At 37.7% G+C, this 13274-nt stretch overlaps 1 protein-coding gene across 7 annotated transcripts; it reads left to right on the top strand.

The window, feature by feature from the left end:
• The first annotated feature begins 61 nt into the window (after positions 1-61).
• Rh50 (Rhesus blood group-associated glycoprotein Rh50) lies at positions 62-12508 on the top strand. Of its 7 annotated transcripts, none has more exons than XM_022815314.2 (13): positions 63-338; positions 1472-1622; positions 2634-2828; positions 3168-3261; positions 3357-3642; positions 4184-4370; positions 7994-8096; positions 8441-8633; positions 8922-9113; positions 9448-9557; positions 10132-10274; positions 10659-10828; positions 11568-12508. In XM_022815314.2, the coding sequence occupies exons 5-13, from the start codon at positions 3459-3461 to the stop codon at positions 11804-11806; spliced, it is 1521 nt and encodes a 506-aa protein (XP_022671049.1). In that variant the 5' UTR covers positions 63-338; positions 1472-1622; positions 2634-2828; positions 3168-3261; positions 3357-3458; the 3' UTR covers positions 11807-12508. The 7 variants fall into 7 exon arrangements, with proteins under 7 accessions (XP_086830788.1, XP_022671049.1, XP_086830787.1 ...); XM_086974661.1 differs by adding an exon at positions 1835-2135 and having other exon boundaries at positions 2777-2828; positions 3168-3642; XM_086974659.1 differs by adding an exon at positions 1835-2135 and having other exon boundaries at positions 3168-3642.
• Positions 12509-13274: the final 766 nt, after the last annotated feature.

Here is a 13274-nt window from a genome sequence, read left to right as displayed (position 1 = left end):
AGGATTGAATTTCCGCTCTCCTAGCCATAGATGCTCATAGAGATAGACTAGCGGACGATAAATCAACGTTTTTTGTTTCACTATTTGGACTTGAAAAGTTATATGCTTGGAAGTTGCTGTAAAGTGATCTTGAAAGTTACAGTAGAAGCTACTTTTTAAAAAGGAACGCAAAGTGCGCGGAAGTCAGTAGGCTGGAACGCAGCCTAGACGTGAATTTGTGTGCGATCACTTGCTCACTTGTATCAAATAGAACGCGAGACACTTCACTTTAGGGGGGTTGACACGCTCGAATTGAGACTGCAGAATAGCTGGAGGTCGTTCAATTCAATCGTTGCAAGGTAAGTGTTTCTTTTTTAATCTAGTGCTGCGACCATAACTTTTGGCTCTGACATGATTAAATAAAAAATAATAGACCTAAATAGAGCTAAATTTGAATTGTTTCTGTGAACTATATATACTGTAGGGTATTAGATAGATAGGATCAACTGAATTCTTACATTGGATTTAGTCAATCTATAAATAAAGTTCTATGCTTCGACTAAATCCCGCAATATGAAGACAGAGAGTAAGGCTGTTCAATCAAGTTTCGTTAATTGACCCTTACGAGGACATAGACGTTCATTCAGGCTGCATTTCAAAAAGAAAAATGATACACCCACTCAGCCACCGTCTCAAGGTACGGTAACGTTGTCAAACAACGCCATTGACCGTTATAGCATGCACATATCGTAGATTTAGTAATTACCTTCGGCAATGCTCAACCAGATTATCATTTACAAGTTCCCAACGTTCCGATTCGACCAACTATGAACGGAGCTATGAAGCTATGAACGGAACGGTGTTTCGAAGCCGAAGTGTCTACGAGGCTAGCAGTATCTAAAACAGGCTTCTGTAGATGATTGTGTCCAGCTGTACTATTTAAATTGTATGAATAGATGTGTAGCTACGGTAAAGACACTTGTTTTCCTAAAACGCTTTCTTGACTGGGGCCTGCGGACATCGTTCCATAACGCACGTTATCATGCAATGTGTCGTAAGAGATTCTTACTATAAGAAAAAAACTTTTCACCTGCAGATGTCATTTCTGGCGGTTGCATTTATTTAACATAACCGTTACCAAACGCAGTGACATCTTCAATAGTAGACCTAAACCACTCAATAATCATTTTCAAAATATTCCTCCTGGAACGCGCGAATAGCCTTCTGAACAGTAGCTGTGTGTCAAGCGGTACTGGTAAATGTGCTCTCGTCAAAGAGTCGCTTAAGTACGCTTTTTACAAAAAAAAAAAAAAAAAACAGCATAAACATAATTTCAGTAAAATCCATTTTAGGCTGAGAGCAGGCAAGTTAAAACAAACCGCTTGAAAAGTGCAAAAGCCCAAAGAAGAGATTAACTGTTATAACTTATATGAACGACACAGTTATCAATTGATATTTGAAATGGTCGTTAATTTTCGCGTCAAAAATACAGGTGTTTCAAAAATGGCTTTTCGGACCCTTTGGTGAACTCCTAAGCGTTTTCAATGGGAGCTTTCCAGCTTGCCTCATCGAAACATTCTTTGAATGTCCAAAGGCCGCACAAAAACGAGCAATAACCTACGGCGTCTACTTCGAGAAAAAAGGTAATGTATGATAGGTGCACTCTACCGGTAGAATGACAAAAGCGCACTTACTCATGTGAAGCAAATGGTCGGTATTTAGCTTCGGAAAGGCTTATTTCCCAAATAGCTGCCTCACTTGACTCCACATTTGAAATCTATGAAAAAAAATACAGTATCGTTATGGACAAACAATTAAGTGTCGTGGTTTTTATCATAATGCCTATCATTAGCAGATATCAAGAAGGGATGCGGTACTGGACTGAACTATAACTACCGAAGCCAAGGAAATATTATAAAATATCGACCGGCTGATATAAATCTCCGATAACAACTGGCAGTGCCTAAATTACTACGTCATCGTTCGTTTTTTCAAAGCAATGACTGACCAAGGAACATTTTTAAGACATAAAAGCGCACTAACAGTTTACTGATCATAAATAAATTCCGCAATAGCCTTCATTGACACAACCACCGTAGATCTGCCAGTGCGATTGTAAAATCGAAGGACTTGTATACGGAATATGCTTACTACAGGTAAAGTTTATGCTAGGTGGCCAGAGCGACTGGATACGACTTATTTTTCATACCATATATGAAACTATGCCGTCAAATGTACGACTATTATTGTTGATGTCGATCTTTTTGAACAGTTTGATACCGTTGCATATAATGCCGACACGTCCAAAGACCGACAATACAGGCGCCCGTTATCGAGCAAACTGAGACAATCAGATAAGCCTACGGGCAAATGATTCGATGTTTAATAATTTAATAACCATGTAACAGCCACGAGCCTTGTTGGCATATTTGCATTTACTACATAATCTACCATAATATAGATCACTTTTGGTTAATCTCCAAACAATCTCGGCAAATTCAGTGGTAATCGATTAAACTTCGCATTCACTTAATGTTATGGTTTGTCCTTCCGGCGTTCCTCCGTATTTTTATTCGTCCTTTCACAGTACATCAACATTTACATTTCTTGCTTATCTTTAACACGAGGTACGCTTCGCGATTGTTTGCTTTCAGAGTAAATCGATCGGCTCTGTCCTTAGAGCTCAGTGAAATAAACGCTCAATTGATAAACCAACTAATGTGTTGTTCGGTAACACGTTGATTGAAATAATATTGTTTTTACCTCCTGCTGCTTGTTGTTGCGAGGGTTTCTGTAGTTAGCAGATCAGCGAAACGTCACGCCTGCGACGTCAATCGAGCTATAGAATTGTAAGTGGCTTAAAAAGACCCATGGAGAAATAATGACATGCAATTACTCTTATCGGTAATAACGTGCCTCTCGAGCAGCATATCCAGATATGAGCCTAACTGTTGTTTACATGACTTATAATCATCCATATTTTAAATAGTGCATATTTAAAATTAAGTTATTCAGGTCGTCTATTCCTTCCACTAATACAGTAGTTCGGTCTAATAATCCTCTGATTGTTCTATGACAATGAATGATTAATAGTGAATGGCTGTGATAAATGTGACGACTCTAGCAAAGACTATTTGCTTCCTATCCACTGATGTGATTTATTTATATGTTCTTCATTTGTGCTTCAGTGTGGACTCAAAATAGACCAGAGTAACATGCCGACCACGCAACACATCGGCGTCAGTTATTCTTTCCCTGTGCCTGCTTGTTATATCGTACACGGTAAGAAATACGTTTGCCAGGTATCACATGTAGTCCAATGAATTTATACAAGTGTTTCGAGTCAAAGACAAAAGAGTATTTGTTTCCACTTGAAGCTGCGCGTTGAGCGTCCTGCAATAAAAACGTCGACCGGCCACCAATCTACAGCTGTCTCAACCCAGATTTTTCTATGGTGGTATCTTAAATATACATAAAAAATGGAACGGAGAAAAGGAAACTTCTCTGCGGCTTTGATCGTGATCCAGCTGGTGCTCACCCTGTTAACGGTATTTTTCGTCAAGTATGACGAAGAGGCGGACGCTACAAATCCAAAGCACTCGTACAAGCGACCTTTTGGTGGAGCCGATCCTCAAGATAATCCAATTGAGAAATTTTATCCAAGTAGGTTTTTTTTTCTATCTTATTTTACTAGTTTGACGCTGGCAAGTATCTATCGATTCTGCTCCTAGTCAGGAGCATTACCGGCTCCAACAATAAACTTCTTAAATAATCTTCAGAATGATAAATAATCGAAAATTAGTATCAACTGCATTATTCGTAAGTTTGAAAATAAAACGTAAACGTCTTTATCACAGTTATACAGAGCTCTGTGCTAATTTCGAATAAAGCAACCAAGTAAATAAAGAAACCTTCCTTTATTCATTAGGAAGCTTTCGAGTTCTTCTTTCTCCTACTTTGTGTTATTCTTATAGCTTACTGCTTTAGCCGAAAAAAAAAAAATTTGAATTTCTAAGTGGTAACATGTTCTAGTTCGTATGCGTCAAATATTAAGGCTGATACTTTTAGCATTGTCAAGCCAGCTAATAAATACGATTATATTGTAAATAATAATTTAAATCTATAAGTTTTCAACGAGGTTATCAAGTGCTATATTCTAATCAGGTGTATTTTACTTTTACCCTACTGGCTCGGTGACCTGTAGTGTTTCAGGATATAAACGTTATGATTTATGTCGGTTTTGGCTTTTTAATGACCTTTTTACGACTTCATGGATTCACTGCGACGGGATACACCCTATTGTCAAGCACCATTGCAATGCAGACCTCTATCCTAGTGCGTGGGGCCCTAGACGAAGTCCATAACGGCTACATATCTCTTGGTGTTGAAAGGTAGGCAGACAGATCCTGAAATTTCTTCCTAAGTATATATTGGGCTCATTAGCTTAAGATAGATAGAATCTAGATACTATGTAGTTCTGAATTATGAACAAACTAATTTTGTTTTTAATGTGCATTTCGCAGTAACGGCAACTACACAATACTCTTGGCAGACTGAGGCGTCTGCTAAGAAATTTATTACGCGAACAAAACGTACCTAGCTTTATAAATGTACGATTTACTGGGTTTAGTACGCAATAGCGGAAATACTTTTATGCATTACAAAAACTCATATCTAGAATGCTTGTGCCTCGACAGCTAGATTCAGGATAGATTCGTCACGTAATAATGTGGGAAAAAAACGCCAGCTATTGGACAAAATCTAAAAGTACAAGGGTCTTCCATTTAATTAGTTTAGATGAAACAAAATATGAACCATTAGGTCTATCTACGTGGAACTTTAGATCGTATGTCATGGTAATTTAGGCACTTAACGTTTGTTGTATTTAAAACCATGAAAAAGCACACTGGAGATATAGCATCATTACTAATGTTGTGATAAAGCGAAACGCTAATATAGTATTTCTACATGCATGTGTTCAGAGAGAACCTTATACGAAGATGATTTAGCTGTTTCGACGTGCAGTGGTAGATCTGTCTGTGCTCTATCTTGTTACGCTTTGTAGTACTATATATATATATATAAAGCTATAGCGAGATTTGTAACGTTTATAAAAGAAACGATAAACGGTCAAGCGTATTGTTTATCATGTCAATGTACCGCTTATGATTAGCGGTCGACGATCTTCATGGGTTACGCACAACAAATGTCGAAGCATTTTCACAGTGGTCTATTTTCATACAAACCCATTTTTAGGAGTCGCACATTTGTCTAAATATTTAATTTGTACAACACGTTATAACGTTAAATCGAATTTTTATCTTTTTCTTAAGAAGAAGGACTTTCTAAGAAGAAGGCTTAAGAAGAAGAAGGTGGTGACAGTGTGAATAGAAAAAGAAGTCGCTAAGTAGTAGCTCATCTGGAGGCTAGATGGGATGCCAGATGGCGACCAGTTTGTTTATTCGGTTACAAGGAGTAATGACCTTTCGATTTTTTATAGTCGTTTGATCCTCTCACTGTGACTGTGGTCTACAGTGCTTCTTTCTTAGGAAGCGGTACTTAATGGAATAATCGTATCTTAGATGATGTTAGCTGGAATAGACTGACCTATCAAATATCTTACAAGGAAATACGGCATTTTGGTTCCTGCATGCTGCTAAGTAAATGCCATGTCGTAACATTTGGGTCTAACTCAGCCCGCTGTAGTCTGGATAGTAGTTCCCAGCCGACCCGACACATGACATTTCCTCTATAGGCTGTATTATCCATATTTATAGGAAGCGTAAGCTACTCGAAGCATTTAACGACACCACGACGATGTTTCCATTTGCACCTATAAATATGAAGTTTAGGTATCTATCAATTAAGACGGTAACTAAGCCCATGCACAAGTGTGCCTAGACTAGCAACCTAAATTATTCTACACGATTTATAAAACTAGTAGATAATTTTTAGCTTCTTCTATTAATAAAAATATTCTTACAGGTGGCGAATGTCAAGCTGCAGATAGCAGTTCTACAGCGAGTTTAGGATATGTACAGCCATATTTCACCATACAATTAACAACAATACCACACATTTAACGTAAGACTAGCCTAGCGATAGCACAAAAACTGACGTAAAAAACAAAAATCCCCAAATGACGGAATCGCTTAACTGAAAAGTCTCCATACAAGCTGGGAGCTTATTTTCCTGCCAGTTGTATTCCTTACGTTTTCATTTATTGTATATCTACGTTTGTATCACTCTGTATTCGTCATCTCATCATGCCGGCCTATAGCATACAATTCCAGCTAATCATTGAGGGATTCATGTTATCATGTGTAAGTACTAATTTTAATAACTGAGCACCGATACTTAATCATTCGCTTGTCCGTCTTCGCAATAATGTCCAACTATAATAGATTGTCTCACCGATGTTTCTCTTTCTAAAGAACACTACCAGAAAAAAAGAAAAAAAAAAAATGTTCTACCTGGTATTCGCCAAGTGTCTATTGCGAACATCGACTACGGTGCTCACCGCCGCTTCGTGGCGAGGTGGGTTAAACACCTACTTCGAATTAATCTAGCGATTAGGCGCAGGTTCAAATCCGGTAGGTGACTGTGATGAAAAAGGTACCGAGGTTTCATTCGCGGTTTCCGACAGAGGGCTGGGAAGCTCAAAGATGTCTAGCAACGTCTGAGTCGCCATCAACCACACGTTTTTACAAATGTTTAATATGCAAAGAAAATAATTTTCCATTGATTAGGCTAGACGTTTTATTAGCAAGGCTAACTACATTCTGCCGAACGCACTTATGATAATTTTTTAACAAACTAATTTAATGGAATAGCGGTGTCCATTGTTGAATTATGTATAAGTTGGTCAATCCGTATAGAATGGTATTGTTCACCTCAGTGTCGACATTTTGAGCCTCAAGTTAGCCACGATGTTTTTTGGTCAACTTTAATTTGAGACATGTTGTTGTCTTGACCCGCACGCTTTTGTTTGAATGAATTGAAAGTATTTAGATGGCAACCAACACACTGAGAAAGGAACTTATTGTTTCTTGTTAGTGGTTTTCTCGATGTACAAAGTAATACGAATGTACGTATATAATTATTGATAATAATAGTAAGATTAGATCGACCAGAGTATCCTATTCATAAAAAAATGTCTTGCATAATTGTCTGAATTTATTTTAATACTATATATATATATATTAATACAATACCGCGTACAATGTATGCGCAGTTAATAAATACGTCGTATAGTTTTTTATCCCACACCCTTTGTCGGTTCGGTCTGCTGGATATGCGTTTCATGGACGGAAACGAAACTAAAATAGGCCTCTGTTTCCAACAGTCACATACCATCTGGCGGGAATATTCAAACAGGCATACTTTAATAATAACAAAAACACACGGTGCTGATAAAACAAATTACACTTATAATTATTAATTTTAATTTCACAAAAACACTAAGAAACTACATATGGAGCTACAGAAGTCAGCGACCTGGTTCTCATATATCGGCTTCCATTTTAATACTTTCCCTTCAGGTAAATAATCGCTTGTTGCCATGGAAACGTCGGTTCGAAACATAAAACGAATCTAAAAATATTACGAAAAAAAAAAAGAACCGCATTATTGGACCAGCTGTGCAAGTTTATCGGTATTGCAAGCTGTAACAAATGGTAGCTCCATACAGTCGGGAAATAATTCACTTAAATGCCACACGCCTAGTATCGAGCATTTAATGATTTTTTCCTATTCTCCAATTCGTTTTGAGTTAACTAATACAATTTATTAGTAGCATATCTGCTACGCCTACTCAAAAAAATTCAATGTAGTTAATGCGATTAAATATTAAAGTAGGCTTATTTATTAAATATAGCGTACTATCCACATATGTATATTGCATTTCTTACTGTTACTGGTATCTTATATACGAAAAAGTTCGGCAGCTATCGTATTTAAGTGGAGGTTTAAAGAAAATTAAAAAAAAACGTATAAATATCTTTTATTTTTTCAGAATTATCGAAGGTTTGTTTTCATCCACCGCCGTGTTGGTGTCGTTTGGAGCTATTATTGGCAAGATTTCGCCACTTCAACTTATCGTTATGACCGTCATAGAGGTTCGTATTCATCTGCCTTAATGTGTGAACACGCATTGGCGTGTTCTCGTCCATTTGTAGCTATGTTCGCAGCTTGAGTATATTGAAAAATGGTCGAAGCACCATTTGACATTGTCCTTATAGCGGCTAGGACCAGGAAAAATGGGAAAAGTCAGAATAGTAAAATACTCTGTAATATAATTCTGAAAACGTATGTGATGAACAATTCCAGGTAATATAAAGGCACTTTATGATCGGGTTACAGGCCATTTGACAAGGTACCTACCATCAATGCTAGTGTAGGAAAGCTCTCAATGCATATGAATTAATTATTACATGTTCGTTAAAATCCTTTTTTGCAATAGGTGGTGGTATTTGCAATAAACGCACACTTGGGCATGGTCGTACTCCAAGCGGTCGATGTAGGAGGCTCAATGTTCCTTCATACATTCGGAGCCTATTTTGGCCTTGCTCTGACATTTGTGCTGTATCGCAAAGACGCTAAAATAAGTACGAAAGAGGAGTCCAGTAGGACTTCTGATATATTTGCTATGATTGGTTAGTGGACAATTTCCGCTTGTAAACAACTAACTACGAAATTAATATTTTGGAAATATATTGAAGTGTTCACATGTATTTCTTACTTAATCAAAATGTCTTAACTTTAGTAAATGTAGCAAATATAAGTAAGTTCCTGTTCTCCTTTTTCCGCCCGTGAGCTGAAGAGGATTTCACAAAGATAAAACGAAACGTATTGTTAAACCTAAATATCCTTGGTCTGTTTTTTCCGGGGACTTAACTGACGGTTCTATTACGACGTTGGGCTTACCTTGACCATGGTTGTAGGCACGCTATTTTTATGGATGCACTACCCATCATTTAATGCCATTTCGGTGGAAGGTGATGCACGACATCGGGCGGTGCTTAACACGTACATGGCGCTGTGCGGCAGTTGCGTGACTACGTTCGCGCTTTCTTCCCTAACCGATGAGCACAATAGACTGTCAATGGTACACGTGCAGAACGCCACCCTCGCAGGTAACAGGAGACATTAACCAATTGCTATCAATGGATTATTTCTTCAATGGCACATACGTGAATACCACTATTCTCGAAATGTTGCTGAAAGTTACTTGATGTAAGTTATGATTAATAAAAGCGACTTTTCGTGAAGTTATTCCAATTGGATACCATTTGAATCGAAGTCACCATGTGGAAGGACGCTCAATGGCTTTTATTATTACTTTAATTCATTTTTATAAGATTGATGACGTTAGATTTGGAAGGTCGCCATAGAAAACAGGCTAATAGATAGTAGTCGAGACTATATAAAATATGAAATTTCAATTTACGGAATATTTCTAATATTTAGGTGGCGTAGCAATAGGTTGTACGGCAGATATGATGATACACCCTTACGGTGCTCTCATTGTTGGACTTGGTGCAGGAGTTATTTCTACACTTGGATATCGATATTTGCAGGTATCTATACCATACATAGAGTCGAAATATTTGACTAAGAATGGCTAGTTCGGGATGCGGGATTTAATACAAGTCTGAGCCAGCTCACGAAACGTAATGCAAATATACGTTGCTACGGTACTCTACCAAACGACAATTGATTTGTAGGTTTGAGCAGCTCATTTTGGCTAGGATCATGTTCAAGTAAGAAGTGATTCGGAGGCTTTTCCGTTAAAGCCAATTTTTTTCGTCAAAACATAATTAACAATATATTAGTATAGTTCATTCTTCAAACGAATATGTAGGATAGACATTTCTTATATATTACTCGTTTCTATGGATCATTTTAAATAAGTACCAGACTAATTTCTTATCGTTCATCAAACTACAGACGCTTTACGAGCCTAAGAAGATTCAGTTCGATGAACGATAAACCCCGTGATGTCTGCAACCGGAATCGTACATCTCAACCGATGTTCGTACATCTCAACGATATTCCCAACAATGCAACCTAAGATCGCATCTAATGGTCATCACAATATCTTCCATTTTAAACTATTGTACGTTTACTATGAATTCGTTTTTGCGTTTGTAGCCTATGCTTCTGCGTTACCGAATTCACGATACATGCGGCGTGAACAATCTTCATGGGATGCCTGGAGTTTTCGGCGGTATCATAGGGGTTATTGTCGCTGCCAGCGCCGACTACACCCACTATAATGACCAGCTTTATGAACGGTACGATTGTGAAATAGATAGGTTCATTTGTAGCGGTGGATTTCGAACGGAAAAATTCGAAGTGTGTATATTCACCATCTCAGTTTAGACTGGTGCATACTGTGATCGGTAAATTACAATGCCAAGGTTGGCCATATTCAGCCAAAAAAGACCAGATCAAAGCATACTTCTTAACTCTAATAACCATTCGTCATATAAGAAATTTCGACCGAACGAAGATTCGACTTATATATTTTTGCACAGAAACGCTTCAAATAAATCTCATTATGAAAGAATTTTTCACTTGCCAATATAATATATATAATAATAAGAATAAAAACTGATTTGTACTAAGGAAACTATTTATCAATACCCTAATGTATCTTTCATATCTGTATATACTAGCTACCCGGCTCGAGCTCCTGTCGCTAACAGCACTGATCTGAAAGAAGCCCAACAGCTAAACACAGATCTTGAGGCCGGCCTGGGGCTATCAGGACGAGAGCAGGCCCTTCAACAGTTAGCCGCTCTTACAGCAACCCTGGGGATTGCGTTAGTTTCAGGACTTCTAACCGGTAAGATCAGCACTTCGATATAGTTGAATAATAGATTGTTTTTTTTTTTTTAATAATAGCAATTCATTGTTAAAATGCATTTTCTCAAACTGGATATACAAGATGAGTCACAGTCTGTTTATAGGCCAAATATTTCCGCAGCGTCTAAAAGGTCGCACAGTTATTATGTACGCAATCCCATAGGTAATAATAGAGCGTGTACAAAGTGTAACACGTTCTTGTGATGTTTGAATGAGCACTGAAAACTCAAGGAAAGAAAACTGCGCTAGTTTTTGGACCCAGAACTGAGACCCAGGGCAAGCCCAGAAGAATACGTTGCCTTATTTCTTCTTTATCCTTCTTATTTATTAAGGCTGAGTGTGTTTTAGAATAGTCCGAATGCGTCACAGGTCGGCGTTGTCAGCTTGTAGGCTTTTATCTTAAATCACACGCCTCATTTTCTGTTACTTTTTTATTGAAGAACTGGACCAAGCTCAATAAGAATGTTATTATGTGCAAATATTTTTAGACAAACAGCGCGTATATAAGGCATGCTTAAGGCGGATACGGTATTTGTCGTTCAGTAATGAATCATACTTTTATCTATTTTCAAATCTGACCATTAACAAGGACAAAAGCGACTTAATTTTTGTTTTATACTCGTTTTTGTTGCGTCTAGACTTTTTCGAAAAAAAAATTCTTTCTTTTTTCGTGGTTTCATGGAAATTATGAAATACTTTTTGGTGGAATCAATGTGCAGGATTCATCCTAGTGTTGCCACTGTTCAATCAGATCGAAGGTGAAAATCTCTTTGATGACGAACTTCATTGGGAAGTGCCTGAGATCAGTGAGGACGATTCGATCCTACGACCAAAGCCTCTGGAAATGCTGTCGACGCAGGTAATTAGACGGCACACGAATAGCTACAGCCAAGATCAGGGAACGGGTGGAACGAAGGTAACGTCAGAGGACGTCAACAACACAAGCGTGAAGTTTTAAGGCAGAATTTGTGGGGTTTCATACGAAGTATAGCCTTGAATTACTTAGACACAGCTAGAGAGATCTGGTGCTGTGAGTTATTATCGTCCAGCTTAAACATTACTAAGCAAGCAGCTCAGATGAACCGAAAAAAGTCGAATTACAATGGAAAAGACAGAATGAACAGACGTCTGCTCTACTTACAATATGCGTACATTCGATGTAATTGCCGGCATAATAAAAACGTTAAGTAGAGTTAAGCCAACGGGATATCGTTTGGGTATTCTGCTTATCGTACGCGGGTTTTTAGTCTAGCCTATTCTAAATAAACCAACGTATTCATCTTTTCTTCCGAAAGCTGCCAATAGTCAATCATCCTATTTACCACAATTAAAACTATATCTTTATATATATATAGATCTTTCTGGTCGAAATAATTGCACGAGTGTCTACCCATTCAACCTTGAATACACCGGTCCTATACAAAAAGTCATTAGATTCAAGTTATAAAAACAATGTACGAACGTATAGCTCTGAAAATATAGTGAGTAACAATGTGCGTATAGTAGACGGATAGTTTTTATACGGCCAACAAAGTAGACTTCCGCGCAAAATGGACAATTCAGGCAAAGTATCTCGTATATGTTTACGATCCATGTTGGTATATCAAGATGTGAGAACTGCTTTACATAACTAAATAAAGATGATCGAATTAAATATTAAGCCTGTTCATAAATTTGTTTTTCTATTACTCCGCAATATTTTCCATGTTGCTAACCGTAGAGGCGTCTACTACGAGCCAATCGAGTGGTAATAAATCGTAGTAAACAGTAGTGTATTATAACCATTCCCGAAAATGCAGACTCAGTTAGCGTTGTGATCACAGCGGTCATTTTTAAAATAAATAATAATTTAAGCCATATGTAACATGACGAGCGAATTGGAGGCAGCGTCGACGTATACGTTATTTTTAGCGTTTCTATATCACGAATCTTACTTTTAGATTCAGCAATCTTCAATATAAAGTGAAAACAGAGTCCTCTTATTAGACTTTAAAGTTCTTTAATTTCGTTAAAGGCTGTCATTATTCCGAGGGATTACTAAGACTTTTCTAAAAGTGGATATACTTTTGGCTAAGTTAAAAAAATAGATGGATAGCATCTTAGGAACGAGATCAAAAAATTGTATCATTGCAGAATACCTAGGTCCGAAGTAAATAACACATTTAACCGATCGATGATCTTTACCGTAGTTAGCCTATGTGAATACGAAGAAAATCCGGAGATATCCACTTAAAGCGCTCTTATTACCTGCTGAGCTCTCCAGTGCGACAATTTTATACGTACAAATTTTGAGGGGGTCTGATGAAGCAAAATACGTTTCAATCGTAACTGAAATCGCCGTTCCGTAGCAAATTGTAGAGGATTTTTGGACAACGTACAGAACATGGGCAACTCGCTAGCCAATTATCGCTACCAAAGCGCACACC

Source organism: Varroa destructor, unplaced genomic scaffold (assembly GCF_002443255.2).
Source record: "Varroa destructor unplaced genomic scaffold, Vdes_3.0 BEIS01000007.1, whole genome shotgun sequence".
In the NCBI taxonomy this organism is placed as follows: domain Eukaryota; kingdom Metazoa; phylum Arthropoda; class Arachnida; order Mesostigmata; family Varroidae; genus Varroa; species Varroa destructor.
Note: the sequence above shows the minus strand (reverse complement) of the source record. Positions and strands in the feature narration are given on the sequence as shown.

Excerpts from the sequence above, each read along its gene's own strand:
- Rh50 (XM_022815315.2), top strand. The coding sequence starts at position 3,459 with ATGGAACGGAGAAAAGGAAACTTCTCTGCGGCTTTGATCGTGATCCAG. Across the intron at positions 4,371-7,993 it reads ATATCTCTTGGTGTTGAAAG|AATTATCGAAGGTTTGTTTT; the intron begins GTAGGCAGACAG and ends TTATTTTTTCAG. Across the intron at positions 8,097-8,440 it reads TCGTTATGACCGTCATAGAG|GTGGTGGTATTTGCAATAAA; the intron begins GTTCGTATTCAT and ends TTTTTGCAATAG.